This window comes from Sinocyclocheilus anshuiensis, unplaced genomic scaffold (genome assembly GCF_001515605.1).
Source record: "Sinocyclocheilus anshuiensis isolate Anshui unplaced genomic scaffold, SAMN03320099.WGS_v1.1 scaffold415, whole genome shotgun sequence".
Taxonomy (NCBI): Eukaryota; Metazoa; Chordata; class Actinopteri; order Cypriniformes; family Cyprinidae; genus Sinocyclocheilus; species Sinocyclocheilus anshuiensis.
In genome coordinates, this window is record NW_015552655.1 from 2,341,496 (window position 1) to 2,359,930 (window position 18,435).

Below are 18,435 nucleotides of genomic sequence, written 5' to 3' on the forward strand. Positions count from 1 at the left end.
CTGAAGGAGAGAAAGCCGTACCAGACTTAAAATAAACAACAAACTGTAAAAAGGCTGAATACTGAGTAAAAGAAAATCAGGCTTTGATCATGAGCGTGGAGAATCCCGTCCACAGGATTTGCCTTTTGCATGCATTTCTCACTTGATAACATTCATGTAGTTAGATGAGGAGTTGTACGAGTATTAGTCTTTTGGGGAACAAACAATGTGTCTTGCTCTTCAGTAGAGTTTTACCATCAGCGCTAGAATAACAAATCATATTAAAATTATCTACAGCTCAAAAAATGCTATATAAAGTGACAGATTATGTCTAGATCAGTATAACTAGTAATAATCTCAAGCAACAACAATGGTACTATTACAATAACGATCTGTGGACTAATGTCACAAAGACACAAAGCTTTAAAGCTGAAGTGTGCAATTTGTTTTGGTTTAAATACTTTCTCCAATCTTAGCTTAATATGCAGACAACTGTAAGTCAGCCATTTATAGGTCGATTGTTACAAAAAAATATAAACATTCAAATTGCTGAGAATCAGCATGAATTTATTTACTGTAAAAAAAAAAAAGGCCAGCTGTGGAACAAGCAATATTCAATTAGTTAAAATATATGAGATATTGGATTTATTCATGCTAAATATATAAACCTGGGTATTGTGTATTTAAAGAGGTCCTATTATGCTTTTTCACTTTTTGAATTTTAGTCAGTGTGTGGTGTGTATTTTTGGGCATAAAAAAGATCTACAAAGTTACAAATCTCAAAGTCCACTCCAAAGGGAAATATTTCGTTTTTTATAAATTACCTTTTTAAGAACTACACCGAACGGCTCGTTTGGACTACAACGTTGTTTTCCGGGGTTTTTGTGATGTCACAAAGCGGTCCATTAGAATATCATTAAAATAAATCCCGCCTACCTGCTGCTGTAGCCTCAAGTTTTCGAGCGGGCCTTCATCAAACATGGAACTAATCGAGCCGTTTGTGCCAGGCTGGGGAGAAAGGTATTGTAAATTATGTGAAAAATAATGCGTTTTTCGAACCACCAAACATGAGAGCATGTTCTAGTACACCTCCAAAACAAAATCAAGACTTTGTAAAAGAGCATAATAGGACCCCTTTAAAATACATTAACTTTATTAGTATTATTACTGAAATCTTACCGGTTCCATTAATGTATGACTGACAAATATGCATCACATTAAGTTTATTCATTTTCCAGTTAGGTTAAAACTGTGCAATCCAAAAGGATGGAAATTTTATATGCAATTCAAATACTTAAGACTAAATATTTTTGAGTACACTAACTCCTGTTTGTGCATCGCAACCAAACTATGTTCCACCAATGGCAAATGAGGGAAACCTGTTCGAACACAGTCATTATTTTTACAGTTCTTTTACATGGCATAGAAATTACACTCTTCAGCTTCTTCAGCAGCACCTGAAAACATCTTTACATTGATAAGTGTTTGTTGCTATACCAAAATACACAGCCAAAAACACACTTATATAATGTTGTTTGGAAATGACTAATGCACTGCACTCCATAGGTACACACTGCACTTGCACACTGCAGCGTTGATGAATACCAGCAAAACCACCCATCCTTTAGTGATGGACGTACATGTCATATTAGCATTTTCCCAAACGTTCCTGAGATGCTGGTTTTTGAGAGCGTTTACATCTGCTATGTGCCTGTTTCCACTCGCTGCCATGTGAGATGGAATAAACACACATGCACGCCAGAGCAACGCTGTCATGAAGCTTATCTCATCGTGATTAGATTACTGCAGTGGCTTCCTAGCTGACTGCCCAACTAAAACCAACCACCTATGACAGGCTGCATGGAGCATGCAAGCATACGCTAGTCCGCGCAGACCTCTCTCTCATCACTATTTTGCATGCCTGCTGTCTATCTCTGATGACAAAGATAGACAACCACATCATTCACACATGCAGAAAATAGCCTTGATGTATACACATACGGAAGGAGCCGCAGAGAAAGAAATGTGTTTGTGGTAATGAGAGTTACCTGCTTGTGATCTTGGATGTAGGCCTCTGCTCTGTTTCTTCTGTCAAAAACATAAACGGCTTCTTGTCTGGCAATCATCAGAGCTTTCTGCAGCTCGTGATACTCCTGCGCTAACTTCAGATTGTCTTTTAGGGCTTCCTGTAGATTAACCTGGAACAGATTTGCACAGGATGCTCTCCATCAGCTTCTGAGAGACTCTAACATGTATAATGAAAAGATACCATTAAAAAGTAGGACAAAGAATGAACAGTGAGCCCTATTTGAAAAGAATATTTCACCCAAAAATTGTAAACACATTTGTGTCATCCCAAACCTGCATGGCTTTCAAATTATTTCAAAAAGATATTCAAGAAGAGACGTACTTTTCTATGCAATTACAATGAATCAGGGCTGAAGCTTCATTAAAGGACACAAAAGCTGATTAAATGACTTATGCACTATATTTCAACTGTTCTGAAGTCTGAAGAGGAACAGACCAAAATTTAAGTTATTCACTGATAATCTTGCCCTCCAGTGGGCTGTTAACCTCTGTCACCGGATCATCGAGTCAGTGAGTTGAACTTGAGAACTGGATTAGTCCGATTCATGAACAAATCATTCAGTTTTGTGAACTGGATCAACTGATTCATTAAAAACATCGGATTCAAAAGAACGATTAGATCATGACTAGACATTGCAACTTTCATCATGAACTCGCATGAATGTACCAAAGGCACTTAAATTTAGGTTTATTTCCCACTTTTATGATACGCTGTAAAAAAAAAAGTAAATGTTTTGAAACTAAGTCTTTCTGCTTCAAAATTTCACTTTTAATTCAATGCGTTACTTGCTGTTTCTTTGTGATTAATTGTGAAATTTACTAGCAATGAATATTGTTTCTACACCATTTTTTACTACACCATTTGCAGTACTTCTGCATTATCTGAACAACCTGCAGACTGATTTCCCATTTACTTTTGGCAGACCTTTTATCCAAAGCGACTACTTCAATCATTTTATCAATATGCACAATCCCTGGGATTCAAACCCACAACTTTGCACAACCTTCACATTTCACTTTGGGACCAGTTGGTGGACAGTAATTGCAAAAAATGGCAACAAAATTACAGTAGTTTGGTGAAAGACAGCATTTGAATTAGGTTTTATTTTTAGCTTTAATTTATTTTAATATTTATTGTAATTGTAACAATTTTGCTGTGCTTTTATCATTTTCATTAGTCTTTATTTTTAAATATCACTAATTAGTTTTAATTATTTTTATTTCAGTTTTAGTTTTTATTTATTTCAAGTTAGTAATTTTAGGTCTTCAACTTACCTACTCAAGGCAACATTTTATTTATATTTATATTAGATCAATATATATATATATATATATATATATATATTCCATCTAATATTTATATCTTATTTTAGCTTTAGTTCAATTATAAAAAATATTTTAAATAGTTTCAGTTTTAGTTAACGATAATAATCCTGCACAAAAGCACTTATTTTGATATTTTGTGCATGCAGTGCAGTAACTTTCAATAATTTTTCAGTGTTGCTTAGGTGTTCTCATATTTTGCATGTTTTACGCTAAAACGAATCCTCTTAGAATGCAGTAACTCTAGTAATCATACAGCACTTGAGGAAGTATGTAAACAAATTACGACAAATAAGTGTCTGATTTGCTTGTCTCCACAATCTCCACAACCCTGTGTCAGCATCGGAAACGTGGAGAGAGAGCTATGGAAAGAAAGATGGAGAGAGAAAGAGAAGAACATTTTCTGCTCTACCTGAGAATAAGGAATAATGAAGTGTGTCTGGGCAGTAAAACGACCCAGCGCTAAACTGATGAGTTTAACCCAGCACCGAGAGTGGCAGTAAACATGACAAATGTTGGCTATTGATTTAAAGCTTAATTACTGCATGCAGTGCTGACAAAACCCGTCTGATGCACCTCTGAAATGTAAACGGGACAAATTACACTTTATTGGCCATAAGAAACTGATGGTGTCTGCACTTTGCATCCTACTGCTTTTCTACTCACTGAGCGTCTGACTTCAAGTAAACACGCTACATGAGAATATGATGAGGGGAGAGAAAAAACCCAATTCAGTTTGTGAGGAAGTCACAGTGGAGTGTGTCCATAAGTGCAAGATACATTTAACGCATCTGGACTGATCGTGTAAGGAAATTCACAACTGTTTAAAATGTTACGAGGTTATAATCCGTGCTGTACAGTAAGTCAACGCAAAAAACCCTGTTTACTTGCTTTATTCACATTACTGGTCTTACTGAGATCAATTAATCGGTGCTAGTTATTCCAACCGGAAAAAACTATAATAAAAAAAATATATAATAATTTGTTGTTCCGCACTGCGCTTTTTTTTCATTGAATATTCACTCAGAAATGCTTTACACTATGGAAGTAAAATGTATTGTAAACACATGTGTAAGTGTAATTTGACATTGACCTTAATGGAGTGAGCAATGCAAAGGTCATGGCATTGATTCCCAAGGAATACACATGCGGATGAAACTGTTGCTTTGGATAAAAGCATCTGCCAAGTGCAGACAGATGGGACTGATGAAGATAAATTTATTTATTTGAATGCTATTCAATTTATTAATTTTTTAGAATTTAATAAATTCTAAAATAAAGAAAGGTCTAAAATCTGAAAATCAACCTATGAATAGCATATACAGTATATATATATAGAGAGAGAGAGAGAGAGAGAGAGAGAGAGAGAGCGAGAGCAAATTCAATTTATGTATATGTGTGTGTGTGTGTGTATGTATATGTAATCATCTTATGAATAGCATAAATTTAACAGCCTCTGATGTAAAATTTTTACTTAAATATTAAAAATTAAATATTTAAACATGATACTGTATATCTATCTATCTATCCATCCATCCATCCATCCATCCATCCATCTATACACACACACACACACACACACACAGATGTCCTCACTTTACAGATGTTCTCATTAAACATTCAGATGCAATAGCATCCAGTTGTTTTATTATTAGAAATTAACCCTTCCAATATGTATGTATATACAGGGAGGCTTCTTTGTTTCGAGAGAGAGAGAGAGAGAGAGAGAGAGCGAGAGCAAATTCAATTTATTTTTCTTAATCTACCACCAATTTGTTCTTTTCTTATTTTATGAAAGTGTTAATTTTCATATTTTAAGCATAAGCCTTACTAAATTTGCCTTATATGGAAGTCTGTTTCCACCTCAGACAAAAAAAAACATAAAAAAAAAAATAATAATAAAATAAAAAACAAAATAAAACAGGTAATTGTGAGAGAAATTTTGAAATAAGAAATAGTCATATTGTGAGATTGATACAGTGTAAGTACATGAAATAAAATTTCAATTAGGCAAAAAAAAATGTGTGAAATTCCAATTGTGAAAACTGAAGTTTAGTTAAATTAGAATGTTGCAATAAAAAAAAACAAAAAAACTTAACTATGAGAAATGACATTGCAAGTTATCTTTAAGCTTATGGTTTTATTTTTAATGTTCACTTCCATATAATCATGCCTTTTATGAACAAATCAAGAAAAAAATCTGTATCCAAAAAACAAAAAACCTTTTTCTAATAAGCGTATCCCTCTCATCTAAAACACATGACGCTGCGGTCGTCATCCGGTGTTGTGCGTCACTATCTATATTTCCTATGTTCATTAACATCTCATGACTGTGACGTCCCAACGATGCGCCTCAAGTCAATCGAAGGCACTCTGACACAGTCTCTCTTTGTTGGAAATGTTCAAAGTCGAATCGTTTCTGTTGGGTGATGAATCTTTGTGCTGCTTTATTGTTTCCTATGAGAAGTCTAAAGAGACTCTCTGCTCTGCTGCCCTGCAGCAAGTTAATGGCAGACTGGCTCTATGAGGGAGGACTTTTAATTCGGCTCCTGTCTCGCACCAACACTCATGAATAGCATAAATTCAATAGCCTCTGAACCTTAAAGGATTCGTAACGTTTGTACATCTTTAAAGTTGTTCATACATAAAACAGTTAGCATTTTTGATGTTATTAATACATTATTATTGTACATTTCCAAACATATGAAAATATATGTATGCTAGAACCACACTTATTGTGCATATAACTGCAGATATGATTAACATAAAGCTGCTGTCAACACAACCAATGACAAACAGTAGATAATACTGGACAAAAGGCTTTTTGTTATATATGTTTTGTTCTCAGTGTCTTGAAATATATCATTTGGTATCACTGGGTATTCCATAGAAATGACACGGTGCATCATCATACAAAGGAAATCTAAATATTTATAAAGGTAATTTCAGCTTGAATGGTGATTGGAGCACATCAAATCCCCTAACCTATCAAATGCACTCATGCTCGCTGACAGTCTCTCTTTGTTGGAAATGTTCAAAGTCGAATCGTTTCTGTTGGGTGATGAATCTTTGTGCTGCTTTATTGTTTCCTATGAGAAGTCTAAAGAGACTCTCTGCTCTGCTGCCCTGCAGCAAGTTAATGGCAGACTGGCTCTATGAGGGAGGACTTTTAATTCGGCTCCTGTCTCGCACCAACAACTTGTTTGGAGTGTAAATATGAAAGAAAGGGTTCTTAACCTCTGTGTCCTTCATGACATCCCGGCGTTGAGTGAACAGTGCTGAGTGAATCTGTGCGTGATGAGACTTCCTCTGTTTCCAGGAAGCTATATCCCTGTGCACGTTACCCATCACTACTGTGGCTGTCCCATGTTTGAACGCCATAGTGTCTGACAAACCCCTGAAAAAGACAACAAATAAAAACAAGCATGGAGGTCTAATATACAGTGGGTACGGAAAGTATTCAGACCCCCTTAAATTTTTCACTCTTTGTTATATTGCAGCCATTTGCTAATACGTGGGTTTCATGCAAAACATAACATATTATCTCTGACAGAAAATTATAAGAGCTTTCATCAAATGATTAGAGGAAATGTTAGTAGAGGTGTGATACTGAGTGGCGGATATTCTGGAGCAAAGGTGCAATACGATTTGCTTTACTTGAAACATTAGGGATTTAAATTGTGGATATCAGAAGACACACAAACAGACAATATTAATGTACTGACAGTGTTTAAAAAAAATAAACACTTGTTCGCATGTACAACTTTAGGAATGAAATTGCGGAAATCTTCGTGAATTCAACTGAATTCAATACACAAGTGACACAATCCTATAGGGGGAAATTTGGTCCAAGAAAGACTGTTTAATTTCAAATGTATTTATAAATGAAATACTGGTGGGACTAATGAAGGCAAATTCATTTGTACTATTTATATGGACTAATTTAATTATCTTAAAAAAAAAAAAATTAAGCAGTAAATCAGGAGTTTATTGAGGCAAAAGTCATAGTTAGTGGTTTGTTAATGCCAAGAATTGGACCTCAAAATAAAGTGTGACTGACATTTATAACTCATCAAGTATAACAAATCAAGTATAATTTAATTTTCACCTTCACAGAATTAAAACATTCCTGATAGTGCTTCTTTTTCTTCTCAAAATCATCAGAGAGGCTTCTGTGTGCAGTGTGCATGTCTCTTAGTTTGGCTTTCAAGTTTTCAGGCCACAAACAACATCATAAAACACAGTCCGTCCCCCGAGATCCACACCACGATGTACAGCAGCCTGCTCACAAAAATACTTGCACAGCATTCAGCAAATTTCACAACTGGAAATGAAAATGCTCTAAATACAGTAGGCCTATGTGACATCCAACTGATTACACAAGATGTGCCAAATCAAAGATTAATTACTGCAATAGTTATGACACAATGCTTAAAGTTTAGTTCAGAATGCATTACATTAACAACAAGCTGCCTGATTCTTGTAAAAACTCAAGCATTTACACAAAATTTAACAAACTGCAGTTTGTTTACAGCAATATCAGTTAAACAATAAGGTATTTTTAGCAGCTTTCCTCACCTAATTATTTTATGAAGCAAGCCAACTACAGCATTCAAATTCAAAATACTTCTATTAAAACTTAATACCAAAATAAATATAAATACACTGAACAAAATTATAAACGCAACACTTTTGTTTTTGCCCTCATTTTTCATGAGCTATATATATATACACACACACACACATATATATACATACATACATATATATATTTATACACACACACACACACACATACATTCATACACATATATATATATATATACACATACACACTTTTATTGTTTTTTTAAAAAGAATTTTTAAATTGTTTTTATGCTTGCTTTTTAAATGAAATAAAAATAAACAAAAAACTTCAGTATCTTTTGGTAAATAACAAAATACAACTATGCAGTTTTTTTTATTTACATATAATTGGGCCTATACAGTTCATGGTATTATCCATGAATTTCAATGTTTGATTTTCCACCTTATTTTTAACATAATGTGTGTCAACGGCTTCCAGTTGTTTTCATTATACAAAAACAGCCCATTATGCTGCTTCATACTGCAAACTGCTATTACCGTAATCATAAACATGCTAATTTGTAACATGAATTGGTTATTTTTCTAGTTATTTACCTGTAGCAGCTAAGTCTCGGCTTCTGAATCAGAAGTCTTGCACATTCACAGAAAATAGCTCACATCCACATTGCAAAATAAGGTGGATAAGGTATTTCTTGTGTTCTAAATCATTGTGCTAGTTCATGCTGTGGTGCTGCTTCACAGCATTTTAATTTCAGAAGCAATGCCACACACACCTACACATTTTTAATGAAGTGGAATTAGAGTTGTTGCATGATTTCATGACATGATCTGCGGAACACAGATTCCGTGTTGATAATTAAAGAATCCAACACTCACACAACAGACCAATGAACCACAAGACATTTCCAGCACATTTCTCGTAGTGTTGTCATTTGAGTCTCCATCTCCAACATGGAATCTAATGCTGATCCATAAGTTCTGTATCAAGTTGGGAAGAATCACTATTGTATATCCAGATTTTATTCCATGTCATAGTTTCTCATGATGTGTTACAGATTCAACTGAACGGTAATACATGAACAGCACTATTGGCTTGTGTGCGAAAACATATGGTCTTCATAGATCTTATGGAGGCAACATCATTTGTTGTTGCTGTACCATGGACAATTTAGGGGAAGCAGCAACAGTGGAATGTTTTTCATTTGGATCGATTTCATTTTCTGCAGTTCTATGAAAATTCTATTTGTTTTACTTCTTGTTGTCCGATAAAATGAGGTTATTGTGCTTGAAATTTGGACTGTATAGTGAGTATAAGACATTGTTGATTGCAGTTTACCACAGTTCATCACCCTTTTTAATATCACCAGGATTTTACAATAAAATACTATATTCAGAATTTTACTGTGGAAAAAAATGCACACTATGCCATTTTCTGTCACAACATAACAAATTACTGCAAAACACAGCAGACACAGCTAATCATTAGTGACAATCACCAGTATACAGAAATATACTTTAAAGGGATTGTTCACCCAAAAATGAAAATCCTGTCATTAATTACTCACCCTTATGTCATTTCAAACCCGTGAGAGCTTAGTTCATCTTCAGAACACAAATTAAGGTATTTTTGATTAAATCCGAGAGCTTTCTGACCCTGCATAGACAGCAATGCAACTGACACGTTCAAGGCCCAGAAAGGTAGTGAGGACATTGTTAAAATAGTCCATGTGGCATCAGTGGTTCAATCATAATGTTATGAAGCTACGAGAATACTTTTTGTGTGCAAAGAAAACAAAAATAATGACTTTATTCAATGATTTCTTCTCTTCCGTGTCGGTCTTCAATGCGCGTTCATGAGAGTACCATGACGCATGCTACCTTTCTGGGTCTTGGAACGCGGTCGTTGCGTTGCGGTCTATGCAGGGTCAGAAAGCTCTCGGATTTCATCAAAAATAACTTAATTTGTGCTCCGAAGTTGAGCGAAGGTCTTACGGGTTTGGAATGACATGAGTAATTAAAGGGTTAGTTCACCCAAAAATTAAAATTAGGCTGTGTTTTACTCACCCCAGAGCCATCCTAGGTGTATATGACTTTCTTCTTTCAGACGAATCCAGTCGGAGTTAGATTAAAAATTGTCCTGGCTATTCCAAGCTCTATCATTGCAGTCAGCGGGTGTTGCGGTGCTTCAGTCCAAAAGAAGTGAAATAAAAACACCCATCCATAAAAAAAATTTGTCTCACACAGCTCCGGGGTGGGGGGGTTTGAACAAAGGCCTCCATATTCAAAACGCTCACTGTTGTACACTGGAAGCAGTTCCGGGCGGATGACGTATGAGGTCGGCTTTGCGCATGTGCCGGTGAGTCTCGTGAACATTTTTCATATTTGGGTGAACTATCCCTTTAAATTAAAAAATGTTGTGTAATCTTAAGTTTATATGGGACAAACCTTTGGTAGATCTTTCTCTTGTAGTCTTCAATTTCCAGTTTGTGCTCTTTGTTTTTGTCTCGCAGGGTCAATAAGTCATATCGCTTTTGGCTTATGTTTGCATTCAACACAGACACCTTTTCATCACCTTCAAGTTTCTGATAAACACAGTAATGCCCATTATTTGCATTTGTTTACTAGATATATGCTAATATGTACTTTTTCATAGCCAAGTCTTTATTTGGAGGCTAAATTCAACCACATTCACATGTAGTGCACAAAATGAAAGGCTAGCCACACATAAAAGATCATATTTTTAAGCATCTTTGCTTATATAAAGTTCCACTGATTGTTCTAGCACATAAACATATTTTCAAATATTTCTTATTTCAAAACTATAACTGTCATATGTCAAACATTTATGACAGTTAAACATCACATAGCACCACCTACGGTCAAAGCAAGTTTCGTTATTTTGGAAAGTTTTTGAAACTCTTGTTGTGGCAGAACAACATCAAAAATGCACAAAATACAAATTTAAAAAGGAATAAACAAACTGCTAAAGAAACAAGTGAGCACTCTGCGGCTCGTTCACTCAAGCGTTGTGTAATTGTGAAATCAGGGCTTAGACAAAATGGAGGCTCTAAGAGAATAAACACGGCAGATCAGTGCAAGGAATCGTGGGCCTTTCCTGCCCTCCAGAGGACGTGAGGGTTGACATCTCCAGCACGGCACATAATTTCACCTCTGATTTATATCATCTCAAATAACAGCCTGTTATACTTACAGATGTTTGTATTTGGTTTTGAAGCAGCATTACATCGTTCTTCTTTATCATCAATTTCTCTTCTTTATCATTTTTTTCAGCTTTTAATGTTCTGACCTAAAAAAAAGGCAAATTAAATTAATATTTAGCACAAAAGCTTTTTCAGGGGACTAATTTAAAATAATAAAAAAAAGGAATTAGCATGAGCTTATGATTGTTACAGTCAGAATATTCCAAAAATTGTTCATAATATTTATACAGATTTAAATATCCTGCAAACTGGTCGGTGAATGTACTCTAAATGAAAACTGACTTCTTCATTTGCGTCTGTTTCCTGCCTCTCAAACTGATGTGTCTTTTTCACCAAGGCTTTGATTTGGTCGTCTCTCAATGTTAGTTTTTCTATCGACTCTTTAATTTTCCTTTGAAACGCCTCACACTGTGACTGCAGCTGCTGTAACCCACTCCTGTAAGCAGAGAAAGAGAAATCATGTCATTCCCCCATATGTCCAAGCCTGATTCTAAGCTATGTTTTCCATATGAGACATTTATAAAAAGTCAACAATTTTGTGAAATAAAAGTGTGACGTAAATGTAGGTCAAAAGTATGGCATAAAATGTCCGGTGCAACCTTTAAATAAAGATAACATGAATTACAATTTGATTTACAGTAGAATGTGTTATAAAATGGTTGATTTTGCATAACATACATTTTTTGATATTGATATTATAACCTGCCTACACAGTGATGGATTGGAATTAAACTGTTAAGACGGAGAGAACAGCATTTTAGTGACACCTTCTGTCTGGATTGATATAACATGAGTGAACCAAAATAAAAATATAGGCCTTATGTCAGTATCCAGATGACAAAAAAAGGACTCACTGCTTGTCACTCAGATGATTTCTGATCGTTTCCATTTCTTTGTTCATTTCTCCTTTCCTAAGGTCTGCTCTGAATTCTTCTTTTTTAAACTCCTCCTGAAGACTCTTTAGTTTCTGAGAGATGTTTAAAAACATCTCACTGGCCTAGAGGAACATTTGTGACAATGTCTTTATGAATTAATATAACAGTCAGACAATTTATCATGGCAACACGGCTCAATAGTAAAAATTGCATCCCAAAATAGACAATGAGCTCCAAGGTTATTTAGCAGTTTTATATGCTTCTGTAGAAGTCAGTACTATTTGTTTTATTATTAATTATTATTATTATTTACTATTATTTTTTTAATAGTCAGTACTTATTTAATTTCCTTAAACAACTTTTACATTTGTATTTATCTAAATGTGTAGGAAAACATTTCAAATTTATTGTATTGTATTGCGTCATTACATCAGTCTTGTTATTGTAAACCAAAAGTAAAATGATTAAAAACTGTTTTAGTTAACTGAAAGCAGGAATAAAGTTAAATATTAAAATGAATATAAATATTAGGTGAAAACTTAAAATTAGGAAAATGTAGAAATGTTGCTTTGGCAACTACCTAAAATGACTAAAACTGAAACAAAAATAAAATAAAGCTAAATAAGAAACATTAATAAAATAATAAAAATGACAAAATCACATAATATTACTAAAACTTAAAATGTAATTTTAATCAATTGAATTAAAATTACATTTTAATATAAAAATAAACGAATTAAAAATATGAATAAGTTCTATAATAGTATATAAATAATACTAAAATAACACAGTGGGTAGTTCATTCACAAAAAATATAAGAACACTCTTTTTCCAATTTTAAAATACTTCAGTTTAGCACTCTTTATTGATGAATTCTTTGAAAACCCATGTATAGAGAAAATACATGGTCACTGTTGCGCTCCTCTAATACGTGCTGGACTCTTTTAGTTAGACGTACATCGCTTCTTCTCTTTGGTTTTGTCTTATTGATTTCAGGTCCTCTAAACAAGCCAACAAACAGGTTTCACAGTAAACACACCTCACTTTGTGCTGTTCGGATCTGCTTCATGATTTCACTCTCCAGCTGGAGTCTCTCGTGAACGAGCGGCCCGTGTTTCCTCATAAAATCGATATCCTCCTTCAGACGTTGGTTCAGCACCTCCGTGTGGGCCAGCCTGTCTCTCACCTGCGGCAACTGATCTCTCCTTATTTTCAGTTGCCACGTCAGCTTGGCGATGTCTGTGCTGCACGCTTCACGCTCTGACCGTGCAAATATAAGACAGACGGATGCAAAAAGTCAAGGATGGAGCAGAAAAGAGTTTATTTTGGTAATCAAACTTTTTTAAAGACCTTATAGCATAAGTTTTGTGGCGCTCAGTCCATGTCTGTTAGCTTGAGGTCATCTATATGCTCGTGTTCTCCTAAAAGTTGACAAAGTCATTTTTAAAAACATACACGTCTTACTTTTCCTGGAAAATGGACCAAAATATGGATGATCTGCTTCTTTGTAGAGTCAAATTTTTTTCATTAAAGGGTTAATTCACCCAAAAATGTATATCCTTCATTGGTAATGATGGAAATACAATTGACGGTAGCCAATGACGTCTGTTGTATTGGAAAAAAATACTATTGAGGTCAATGGCTACCAACTCAACTGTTTGGTCACCAACATTCTTCAGAATATCTTTTTTTGCACTCAATAGAAGAAAGAAACTAATTTGGAACAACTTAAGGGTGAGTAAATTCAAGTTTATTTTTATTTATATTATAAATGATGACAGAATTTTCATGTTTGGTGAACTATCCCTTTAAAATGCTATATATAATCTCCTCCCCCTAACAATAACCTAATAGTAATCATACTTTCCTAATTTAATCATTTAATTTACATAATTTAATTGTTATGCAAAAATAAAGCTTATTGGGTTTTTAAAAAAAGAAAGGGAGGATATTTTCATTATGCTGCCCCAACTTCCTGTCTCAATAGGAAATGTCAACAAAGCTGTGTTATTAATATACTATTTTACTATTTATTAATCTTAGTTGAATTAGTTTTAGTAATTTCATTGTGAGTGTTTATGTATTTTGATTAGTTTTTTTTTTATTAACTGTCTAGTTATGCAAAAATAAAGCTTATTGGGTTTTAAAAAAAAGAAAGGGAGGATATTTTCATTATGCTGCCCCAACTTCCTGTCTCAAAAGGAAATGTCAACAAAGCTGTGTTATTAATATACTATTTTACTATTTATTAATCTTAGTTGAATTAGTTTTAGTAATTTCATTGTGAGTGTTTATGTATTTTGATTAGTTTTTTTTTTATTAACTGTCTATTTAGCTTTTATTAACTTTTATTTTAGTAAACAAAAATGTTTAATTTTACCTTGATAACTAACTGAAATAAAATTAAGTTTTGTTTTTTTTTTGTATTTTATTGCCTTTTAACATTTACTTTACTTAAAGTAATATAAATTACTTTAGATTTAATTCATATTTAGCCATTTTTGTGTTTTGATTACCTTGCTGAATATTTTTGTACTGTACATTGTAACAGAATAGAATAGAATAGAGCAGAACAGAACACTAGACACTTTATTGCCACATTACTGGGCCTGATGTAAAATGTTAGTGCTGGAAAAAACTGTTTAACATAAATTGCATGTCATAATCAATATCCAGTCTTACCTTTCTGCATTGCTACAGGAAACTCATTCTGCTTCCAGAGACGGAGGCTGCCCAGTTTCTCTGAAAGTTTCTTTGCTTTTTCCTTTTCTTCCTGTAGAGCCTTCTCTGCATCTCTGCGGTCCAACTCAAGACGCTTGATCAAACTCATCACCTCCATCAGGACGTCTGTGGTCTCCGTCCAGAGAGACGTCAACACTCCACTGTCTATTTACAAATGAAGAAATGATTATTATTATTACTGTTAACTAAAAGTAAAACTAAAACTATTCAATCATTTTTGTTAATTGAAATAAAGCTAGAATAAAAACAAATGCACATATTAGATGAAAAACCTAAAATATAAACAAAAATTAGAAATGTTCCCTGGTCAACTAAGCTGAAGTATTAAAATTACTAAAACTAAAACTGAAATAATAATAAATTAGATAAATAGAAATAAAAAAAAAATAAAAAACAGAAAGCACAGCAAAATTACTAAAACGTCAACTAAAATAAAATGAGAACTGAAAATATAAAAATCTTAATAATATTAATAAATATTATAGTATATAAATAGGTATGTATTGAAGTATAATACTTAGTGATACAAGTGCATATTATAACCAAAATATTAAGGAGATTCAAGACTGTCCATCATTACCTTGTACATAAAGCCCCATGCCTTCAATACACAGCTCTGCATTTTTGCCATCAGCAGAAATACATCTAAAAACAAAAAGGAAAAATATGTTATTTCATCTGCACATTTTTTATAATATTAATAACTTAAACTATTAATTAGATTTAAATTATTTTCTGATGATATGTTAGAGCCCACATAGTACTATATAATAGGTATAAACTAGGGCTGCACAATAAATCGCATGCGATATTTAACGCGCATCTTGTCAGAAAAGCCGGTTCTGTAATCAGCGGTAAATCTCCATCACCTCCCATAAAAACGGCTGACCATACATGCTATCTTACTGGAAAAATGGTTACAACTGATGTACAGTGTGAGATGTGGAAAATCTATAATGCTTTATGGCTCACTTCCAAATGATACTGTGATGGTTTTCATGTGCAGTTTCATGCTGAGCATTATCACCCTAGAAGACAAGAGACATTCATTATTCATTCATTATGTAATATGAGAGCAAAGAAAATAACATGCGATTCAACCCATATAACTGTGAGCTCAATCTGGGTTTGATCTGTGTGGTACTGGTTTTATGGCTTGAATCATTGTGGTTGAGTCTTGGTCAGTGATGGTATAAAATAATACAATCCATCTTCGGGTTATGATTGATTCTACCTGCTGGCCCCAGTTTTCCAGTTTGGACTTCAGTTCCTGGATGTGAGACACTGCTTTGTTCACACATGGTGCTGGAGTGCTAACCAGAGCACAGCTGCGACGCCTGTTGGAGCTAACCATCTCTCCCTGCTCTGAAACGTACAACTGACTTTGATCATAGAGATCACGAAGATCTCACATTGAGTCATATATACTGTAACCTTAAAGGAATAGTTCACCCCAAAAAAATTTGAAGTTGCTTAAAATTTACTCATCCTCAGGCCATTCAAGATGTAGATGAGTTTGTTTCTTCATCAGAACAGATTTGGAGAAATGTAGCATTACATCACTTGCTCACCAATGGATCCTCTGCAGTGAATGGGTGCCATCAGAATGAAAGTCCAAACAGCTGATAAAAACATCACAATAATCCACAAGTAATCCACACCACTCCAGTCCATCAGTTAATGTCTTGTGAAGCAAAAAACTGCATGTTTATAAGCAACAAATCCATCATTAAGATGCTTTTTAACTTCAAAAGAGTCCTCTATTCATAATATTGCTTTCTCCAGTGAAAAAGCAGTCTCATCTGTATCAGGAGAGAAATATGCACAGATCAAACACCATTTACCAGCAAAACGAGGACAACAGGGGATGGACGTTTTTAACAAAGTGTTGTTATGGATTATGGACGTATTTTGGCAGCTTTTCACTTCACAAGATGTAAATTGATGGACTGGAGTGGTGTGGATTATTGTGATGTTTTTACCAGCTGTTTGGACTCTTATTCTGACGGCACCCATTCACTGCAGAGGATTCATTGGTGAGCAAGTGATGTAATGCTACATTTCTCCAAATCTGTTCCCATGAAGAAACAACCTCATCTACATCTTGGATGGCCTGAGGGTGAGTAAATTTTCATTTTTGGGTGAACTATTCCTTTAAAGGTCAACATAAAATGGCATGCACAATCCATTTTATATTAATAATCTGACATATTTTAGAGTGAAACAGCATTTAGAATAAAAAAGGGTGGGCTTTTTATCCAAGTGGACAATTATAGAAGATTGTGAAAACAATTTATTTTTTCATTTAGAATAACGTGCACAGATAAATTGTTCAAAATAAGACCAGAAAAATGCATTATTACAGTAAATAGATAGTTTTAATTTCTTGTTGTCTTTTGGGATGCTTTATTGTTAAACTCAACTTTGTTGAGTTTATGGTAAGTATTAATATCTATTTATTTGATATCCTGCATGTATGTGCTTCTATTTCTTTAGCCGTGACACAATAAGCACAATGGTTTGGGAATATATATCAAGACAAGGATCCCGATCCCTCTATACTTCATGCTTAGCAAATAACATTGATAAACAATATTGTACTTTACCTTGTAAGAATGCTCCTTCACTTGAAGGAAACTTGAGTAACTTCATGTCAGGCATCTCAAAAAACATCTATGAAAATCAAAATCAATGACTGAATGTATCAATCAATCAATCTACAAACACTGATTACATACTATTACAACCAATGCTTTTCTAAGCTTGATGATATCAAAATGCATTACTATGGTACTTTGATTTTTTGTTATTTTTTAAAAATGTAAAGATTTTTATGTGGTCAACAGTGGCTTTCTGTAGCATGATCATACATTGGTGCTGTGTCATTGACATTAATCAAAACAGCTCTTTAACCACCGTCTGCACAAAATAAATACTCTTATCTGAAGTTAATTAGTAATGAACGCAGGTTAAACATGGTTAATAGTCGCAAGTATCAGCTGACTACAGCAACACAACAGGTTTGACTGTGATTCACGCTCTCAATACTTACATTTGTCGCTGCTAAAGCGCAGAACGTTGAGCCATGAATGATATTTATTGTATTTTTGACCCATCAAGCGCGATATGATAAATGCTGACACATATCTCGGCGTTGTGTCCCGTCGCGGCCTGTTTCATACTTTGTTTCCAGCCCTCCCGCTTTCACCGTGCGCGCGTGGTTACTAGGCAACAGGGAGGCCTTCATTCACCGCTGACACAATAGACAAAACTGAGAAAGTGAAAAAAGCCTTTCAGGGTTGCGAAGGTCTCGATGTTGAATAGCGAATACAATCACGTATCACGTTAATTCAGGGTCTGGGTGATGAAAAGTTTTAGGACCATTGCGCCAGAGTGAAAAATTAAAATAAAAATAACAACCCAACAAAAATAAAAAATAAATAAAAAAATGGGATCAACTCTGCTATGTATATACACACATATACATAACATAGCAATTTGACTTTAAAAAACTACATGCGCAAGAGATTAAATAAGAGCACATTCTTGTTGTTGTGATATCTTTTTTAGTATTTTCCATATTTATAATACATAGATTTAATAAAAAAAAAACATTTGTC

The 18,435-nt window shown here is 34.2% G+C and overlaps 1 protein-coding gene across 1 annotated transcript; it reads right to left on the minus strand.

Moving 5' to 3' along the window:
* Positions 1-1,907: 1,907 nt before the first annotated feature.
* ccdc178 (coiled-coil domain containing 178) lies at positions 1,908-18,066 on the minus strand. Its single transcript, XM_016458698.1, has 14 exons — positions 17,868-18,066; positions 17,422-17,488; positions 16,050-16,180; positions 15,788-15,843; positions 15,396-15,460; positions 14,756-14,959; positions 13,113-13,333; positions 12,053-12,195; positions 11,481-11,634; positions 11,189-11,284; positions 10,423-10,559; positions 6,628-6,787; positions 2,028-2,177; positions 1,908-1,913 (listed from the first exon to the last, which is right to left on the minus strand). Exons 2-14 carry the CDS (start codon positions 17,486-17,488, stop codon positions 1,908-1,910), a joined length of 1,590 nt encoding a protein of 529 aa, XP_016314184.1. The 5' UTR covers positions 17,868-18,066.
* Between the last annotated feature and the right edge of the window lie 369 nt (positions 18,067-18,435).